At 43.3% G+C, this 8,285-nt stretch overlaps 1 protein-coding gene across 1 annotated transcript in view; it reads left to right on the top strand.

Moving 5' to 3' along the window:
• The first annotated feature begins 799 nt into the window (after window positions 1-799).
• The window catches only part of arrb2b (arrestin, beta 2b), a 112,984-nt gene continuing 105,498 nt past the window's right edge, over window positions 800-8,285 (top strand). Inside the window, exon 1 of the mRNA XM_060935922.1 lies at window positions 800-1,005. Within this exon, the coding sequence (XP_060791905.1) occupies window positions 983-1,005 (23 nt within the window). The 5' untranslated portion in view covers window positions 800-982. The remainder of the gene's footprint in view (window positions 1,006-8,285) is intronic.

Genomic DNA, 8,285 nt, shown 5'->3' with positions numbered 1-8,285 from the left:
GACTTGTCCAGGGTGTACCCCGCCTTTCGCCCGTAGTCAGCTGGGATAGGCTCCAGCTTGCCTGCGACCCTGTAGAACAGGATAAAGCGGCTGCAGATAATGAGAGATGAGATATTATGTACCTTAGTATAGTATATTTTAATTTGCCTTTAGGTGATATCAATTTTATGTCAATTGTCCGTCCGGCCCTCACAAATTTTGTAATTTTCTAGTTTGGTCCCCCTGCAAATGTATTTGAATAGCCCTGGGCTAATGGATGGATGGATGGATAGATAGATAGATGCATTGTCCATATCCACTCACTAGATGGCAGGAGATAGCATTTTCAGTCACAAGGCAAGTTTCAGGGCCAATTACATAATCCTGACAGAGAAACTGAAAGAAATACGCGTAATAAACACGAATGGGAAATGAACTTGCATGGTTAAAGTGGGTTTGTGGAAGCTGCGGTTCTGTACAATGAGGATCTGAAAAGTGCAGCCACAATATTCTGTTTCTTTACATCATTTATAAAGAAACAACATATCCGGAAAAAAAAAAAGACCTAAAATTGTTCCCCCACCCCAAAAAAAAAAAAAAAAATTCTAGAAGACATCTTACTAACTATTTCAAGTAATTACTATTTCCTTATGCGGTCCAGCGTTATTCTTTACAAGCCACGCCTATTTCTTAAAAGCGCTTTCTAATTGGTAATCCCAAAGGAGGCGTGGACAGCGTGAGAACGCGTTGACGCAAGTCGTTGGCCTGATCTTATTGGACGGTCGCGCTGTCGGTTAGAGGAAGTAGGTGGGCTTTGGAGGCTGCTGTCAGAAGAGGCAGTCGAGCAGAGGTTTCCGTGTCGGGACTGTGGGAAAGTACTCTGCGAAAAAGAAAAGAACAACCACACACAGCAGCGAGAAGCTGTGCCTGGAGAGACAGCTGAAAAGGCAGAGCTTTTCTTTTCGAAGTGGAAGCCCGGTTTTTAAGAAACAGGCGTTTGGAGATGGGCGACAAGGCGGGGACCAGGTAAGACAGAGTGCTTTTAGTTTCAGGTTGAGTGCTGGAGCTCAAGATTAGAGCAAAAGAAATCGTTTAAAAGTCACGAAGCAGATCTACTCAGCATGATCAGGCAGGGAATGAAAGGAGCTGAGAATCCAAAGATTTTGCAGCAGTGATCTCATGATGTCTGCACTCCATCTATTGATCACATCATCCTACTAGTGAACTGACCTGTTAGTTACTACACTACACTACACTAGGGTGGGGTTACAGACCACCGAGCTGTCTTCCTGAAGTGTGGGCTGATTCCCTGCACCCAAGAATCAGCAGTGATCATCTCAACAAGCAAGTGCACCATTACTGTCTTTCCTTTCCTAGGGTTCATCTGATCATGCACTGTGAAGTGGTGTTTTTGTTCATACTGACTCTATTGTTTTAAAATCAATCAGACACTCGTTACATTGTATTCAGTCTGCAGACTGAAGAAGGGTGTATTTACTTATGATCAAGAACGCTGCTAGCTATTTAGAAATGCACCAGATCGGATGCTGCAGGCAGCGTGAGAATCATGTTGATGCTGATCACTTGCTCAGCATGGAGAGAAAGGCCTCGGTGTTTTCCTGTGTGTGTGAGAGAGAGAGAGAGAGAGAGGGGTTTGGGTTAGAGCCCCTTTGGTTTTCCTACATGAGGCTTTTTTTTCCCCTTTTAAAGACTGGCTGTAGAAGCAGTGGAGTCGTGGGCGAAGGTGTACGTGTACAGTTTGATGAGTAACTGAGCTCTCTCTCTCTCTATCATGGAGTTTAACTCCTACATCTGAGCTCCTCTATTAAAGGCTCGGTCCAGGCCTGTGGAACACCAACATCCAGCATTATAGTCAATTACACTGCCAAACTGTTTACTCTGGATGTGTTTCCGTTTGGCCTTTTTTTCTCTGAAAGCGTAGGATTATTGCAGAGTGCCCTACTACACAAGGTATTCCTCTTTTTCATGTAATGACGTCACTTTGACGTGTGACGCACAGAGAGACGCCCCTCGCTCTGCATCCCCGTGATGTGCATTTTAAAAACGTAAAGCTGAATTACTCTCTCTCTCTCTCTCTCTCTCTCAGGCGGCACGGTGATGTCGCCTCACAGCAAGAAGGTTCTGGGTTCGAACCCAGCGGCCGACGAGGGCCTTTCTCTGTGGAGTTTGCATGTTCTGTCCGTGTCTGCATGGGTTTCCTCATACAGTCCAAAGATTTGCAGGTTAGGTTAATTGGTGGCTCTAAATTGACCGCGAGTGTGAATGGTTGTTTGTGTGCGTCAGCCCTGCGATGAGCTGGCGACTTGTCCAGGGTGTACCCCGCCTCTCGTCCATGGTCAGCTGGGATAGGCTCCAGCTTGCTTCCTGCGACCCCACATTGGATAAATGGTTACAGATCAAACAAACCCTCTCTCTTTCTTTAAAAATAATAATTATCTTTTAACAAAGGAGCTCTCACAGTTTCCTGTGAGGACATTTAACGTGTCCCATGGGATGATGTGGCTTCAGTTTTGCCAGCCTGAGCAGTTTCCTGGCCAGCTGTGTTATTTTTAAACATGACAGGTTGGGGAAACTGTCAGTGGGGAATAAGGGTGTATGGAATAAAACATGTCGGGGCTTGCTGTTATAGGAAAATAATCAAGGGCTTGGTGGGCTGTTACGATATCAATGTTGATTGATTATTTAAATAATACTGGTTGGCTTTTTTTACATGGTACATCAGATATATTTCATTCGGCTAGCATGATATTGAACAAGTCGAGGACAAGTTCAGTATCATGGTAGCTGAATGGAATATATCTGATGTACCAAAAAAAAAAGCTAGACAACATTGTTATACATACACGTTCCTTTCGGGTGTTCACCATGTCTTTCTCTTTCAAAATTCTCTCAACATCTTCAGTATTTAACGAAGCAAACCTGGTGGCCATGTTTGTTTACAAATTGTCACAGTCGCTCACTAGCGCGGAAGTTTTACGTCTCTGACGTGTGACGTCATGTTGTCTTGACAACCATGCAATATCGTAAACCATATTCACTGCTCATTCTCCGTTGGGTAGAGTCATGTAATTACATAGGATGAGTGATATGACGACAATATTGTATGCTATCGAGGCAAATTAATGAAACCTGCTAGAAGGGAACAGAATACATGTTTTTATTCCATGGAAAAAGTGTCCTGTATGGATAATAATTTTCAATAACGGCACATTGTAAAGTGTTTTATTCCTCTTATACCACAGCATTTTTACCAATATTCTTTCTCTTCACTATTCTGCCTGATGGCAGGTCCGCTGTGATGGCTTCAGCCATCAAAGTTTCTAGGGAGGAATTACAGTAGTGGTTTCCTGTTGCCTTCTACTGGATTATCATAGCGGTTTTCTCTTCTCTAGAAGAAGAAGCCTTTATTTTGCTGCATGCACACTCAAGCACAGTGAAATGTCTCCTCTGCATTTAACCCATCTGAAGCACTGAACACCCAAATGAGCAATGAGCACACACACATACCCAGAGCAGTGGGCAGCTATGCCACAGCGCCCGGAGAGCAGTTGGGGGTTCGGTGCCTCGCTCAAGGGCACTTCGGCCCAAGGCCGCCCCATGTTAACCTAACCACGTGTCTTTGGACTGTAGGGGAAACCGGAGCACCCGGAGGAAACCCACGCAGACACAGGGAGAACATGCAAACTCCACACAGAAAGGCCCTCGCCGGCCATGGGGCTCGAACCCAGAACCTTCTTGCTGTGAGGTGACCGTGCTAACCACTACACCACACCAATATTTGCAATTCTTATTTATTAAGACATCCTGTCATGCTTTTAACTGTTTAGTTACATATAATGTTGTGGAACATCCACAAGACAAGCCAGTTTCTGTTATTGCAACATTAAACAGTTGTTCTCTCACCAGCCTCTCTCTTCCTCTCTTGAAGTATAAGAGAGATGCAGCTTGCCATGTTAACAAGAAACAGAAAGGCCCAAATTGCTCTGTCCTGAAGACTATCACATGGTGTAAACTTAAGCCCCTTTTACATACGAAACCTGTTAATGTATCGGGTAAAAACATGAGCTATAAAGAAGAAAGAAAGCACAACTTTATTCATCACACACTTGTGAAATTTCCTCTCTGCATTTAACCCATCTGAAGCAGCGCGCACACACACACACGAGCAATGAGCACACACACATACATACCCAGAGCAGTGGGAAGCCATGCTAACAGTGCCCGGGGAGCAGTTGGGAGGACACCTCAGCCTAAGGACGTCCCATATTAACCTAACCTGCATGTCTTTGGGTTGTGGGGGAAACCGGCGCACACCCACACAAACATGCAAACTCCACACAGAAAGGCCCTTGCCGGCCACTGGGTTTGAACCCAGAACCTTCTTGCTGTGAGGCGACCGTGCCGCCCATAGAACGCATTTTTAATGCCGCTCAGTCTTCCATAACCGTAAAGTAACAGGTGTCATGTGTCCCCACCTGATTGTATTTAATGGAATGCTACGGAGCACAAACCTCCATGAGACATGTAAAACATGCAAGACTGGATATGACATATAATTCACAAGGCGACAAATCCATATTGTGGTATTTCTATGATGTGATTATGATATATGTGTGTGCGTGTGTGTGAATAGTTCATCGTAATTTCACAGCGTCATCATTTACATCACCACCAGCAACATCACGACCGGTCACACGTTAATCCAGCGTTTCCAATTCCCACTGGAGCCATGGCAAAAGATTATCATTAATGTTACTTGGTCACCAGAGGATAGATTAATGTTTAGGTTTTACCATTTTTAGCTCCCCTTCCCATTCAGCACCATTACAGCGCAATAGTGATAAATAAATATTACTCACTGTGCAAGCCACTGCCACTGGAGATTGATTCCATAAATATCTAGTCAGCCACCAATTGTGCAAGTTCTCCCACTTAAAAAGATGAGAGAGGCCTGTAATTTTCATCATAGGTCCACTTCAACTATGAGAGACAGAATGGAGGGAAAGAATCCAGGAAATCACATTGTAGGATTTTTAATGAATTAATTGGTAAATTCCTCGGTAAAATAAGTATTTGGTCACCTACAAACAAGCAAGATTTCTGGCTCTCACAGACCTGTAACTTCTTCTTTAAGAGGCTCCTCTGTCCTCCACTCGTTACCTGTATTAATGGCACCTGTTTGAACTCGTTATCAGTATAAAAGACACCTGTCCACAACCTCAAACAGTCACACTCCAAACTCCACTATGGCCAAGACCAAAGAGCTGTCAAAGGACACCAGAAACAAAATTGTAGACCTGCACCAGGCTGGGAAGACTGAATCTGCAATAGGTAAGCAGCTTGGTGTGAAGAAATCAACTGTGGGAGCAATTATTAGAAAATGGAAGACATACAAGACCACTGATAATCTCCCTCGATCTGGGGCTCCACGCAAGATCTCACCCCGTAGGGTCAAAATGATCACAAGAACGGTGAGCAAAAATCCCAGAACCACACGGGGGGACCTAGTGAATGACCTGCAGAGAGCTGGGGCCAAAGTAACAAAGGCTACCATCAGTAGCACACTACGCCGCCAGGGACTCAAATCCTGCAGTGCCAGACGTGTCCCCCTGCTTAAGCCAGTACATGTCCAGGCCCATCTGAAGTTTGCTAGAGAGCATTTGGATGATCCAGAAGAGGATTGGGAGAATGTCATATGGTCAGATGAAACCAAAACAGAACTTTTTGGTAAAAACTGAACTTGTCGTGTTTGGAGGAGAAAGAATGCTGAGTTGCATCCAAAGAACACCATACCTACTGTGAAGCATGGGGGTGGAAACATCATGCTTTGGGGCTGTTTTTCTGCAAAGGGACCAGGACGACTGATCCGTGTAAAGGAAAGAATGAATGGGGCCATGTATCATGAGATTTTGAGTGAAAACCTCCTTCCATCAGCAAGGGCATTGAAGATGAAACGTGGCTGGGTCTTTCAGCATGACAATGATCCCAAACACACCGCCCGGGCAACGAAGGAGTGGCTTCGTAAGAAGCATTTCAAGGTCCTGGAGTGGCCTAGCCAGTCTCCAGATCTCAACCCCATAGAAAATCTTTGGAGGGAGTTGAAAGTCCGTGTTGCCCAGCGACAGCCCCAAAACATCACTGCTCTAGAGGAGATCTGCATGGAGGAATGGGCCAAAATACCAGCAACAGTGTGTGAAAACCTTGTGAAGACTTACAGAAAACGTTTGACCTCTGTCATTGCCAACAAAGGGTATATAACAAAATGAGATGAACTTTTGTTATTGACCAAATACTTATTTTCCACCATAATTTGCAAATAAATTCTTTAAAAATCCTACAATGTGATTTCCTGGATTCTTTCCCCCCATTTTGTCTCTCATAGTTGAAGTGGACCTATGATGAAAATTACAGGCCTCTCTCATCTTTTTAAGTGGGAGAACTTGCACAATTGGTGACTGACTAAATACTTTTTTGCCCCTGTGTGTGTGTGTGTGTATATGTTTCCTTGTTAAATAACAATGCATTGCTTGAAATCTGTTAATTAGACTGATTGTTTGCCATACAAGTCCCTGTGTATGAGCTGTTACTAAAGAAGTGATTACTATTGTGTATTATTATATACTTGTGACTTGAATGACAGGCGCACTGCTGTTAAGAGCTATGCTATTGTTTAAAAAAAAAACACCACACATTCTGACCAGTCAGATTTGAGAATTTAGCAGCACTCTGAGCGTGCTCGTAAAACTAGGGATGCACTGATACGATGCTGGCTTGAAATGCTGGAACAGATTGGATCTGATGCATTTTCCCATCCAATTCACTGACGTGTTTTATGCTCTGAACACTTGTCATGTCGACTGATCTATTAAAGATCTTGCATGTTGAATACAGAACATATCTCAACACCATCACACCAACAAAGTTTTTGCAAAGCATTGCAACAGAAGCCCTCAGCAAGGCGGCTTAATCACTGTGTAGATATCGATATCAAGTGCCGGGTGTTATTTAAAGCTCTGATATCTGCATCGGATTGAAAATGGAGCAACTCTAGTTAAAACAGTAGTTCAACAGTTAAACTCCTCTCATCTCATTATCTCTAGCCGCTTTATCCTGTTCTACAGGGTCGCAGGCAAGCTGGAGCCTATCCCAGCTGACTACGGGTGAAAGGCGGGGTACACCCTGGACAAGTCGCCAGGTCATCACAGGGCTGACACATAGACACAGACAACCATTCACACTCACATTCACACCTACGGTCAATTTAGAGCCACCAGTTAACCTAACCTGCATGTCTTTGGACTGTGGGGGAAACCGGAGCACCCGGAGGAAACCCACGCGGACACGGGGAGAACATGCAAACTCCGCACAGAAAGGCCCTCGCCGGCCACGGGGCTTGAACCTGGACCTTCTTGCTGTGAGGCGACAGCGCTAACCACGACACCACCGTGCCGCCCTGATATATATAATTTATTTTTTTAAAATAAAAATACAAAAGACACTTGGTAGGGGGAAAAAAAAAAGGTTTTTGTCTTGCTTGTTTTTGTACGTTAGTCAGTGTTCTCAGAGTTTGCATGAATCCTGCAATTTCTCTTTTATAAAAATGTGTTGTGATCGTGGTTTTGTGATAAATAACAATCCTATATCGCCTCGTATTAGTGGCTAGTATATAGAATTTATTTTTGTTGCATTATGTGGGATGATGGTGTGGGTTTTTTTTTTTTTTGAGCTGGTACTGTAATTGAAAAACTGTTGGCGGTCACAAAAAATTTTCAAAACAGAGCACCAGTTCACAGTGCCAGTCAAAAGTTTGGACACCCCTTCTAATTCAGTGGTGTATGGTTTTATTTATTTATTTTTTAAAATTGATTTGTATTAGTCACTTCATGTCTTTAAAGTAATGATGGATGTCATTTCTCTTTACTTAGGTGAGCGGTGCTTGACATAATATGGATTTCTACAACCGTAGTATAGGGCTATTTACTGTATGTTTATTATTTGATATATATTGTTTGATCTCAGATGCATTAAGAAGCAAGAAATTGCACTAATTACCTTTTGATGAGGCACATCTGTTAATTGAAAAGCATTCCAGATGACTACCTCATGAAGCTGGTTAAGACAATGCCAATAGTGTGTAAAGTGTCATCAAGGTAAACACTGGCTACTCTGAAGAATCTAAACTATGAAACATGTTTTGTTTTTAAGACTTTTTTTAAATTTACCACAATTCCATATACAGTGGTGCTTGAAAGTTTGTGAACCCTTTAGAATTTTCTATATTTCTG

The sequence above is a fragment of the Neoarius graeffei genome, chromosome 1 (genome assembly GCF_027579695.1).
Source record: "Neoarius graeffei isolate fNeoGra1 chromosome 1, fNeoGra1.pri, whole genome shotgun sequence".
In the NCBI taxonomy this organism is placed as follows: Eukaryota; Metazoa; Chordata; class Actinopteri; order Siluriformes; family Ariidae; genus Neoarius; species Neoarius graeffei.
The sequence above is the reverse complement of the archived record's forward strand: the minus strand, read 5'-3'. Positions and strand labels throughout refer to the sequence as shown.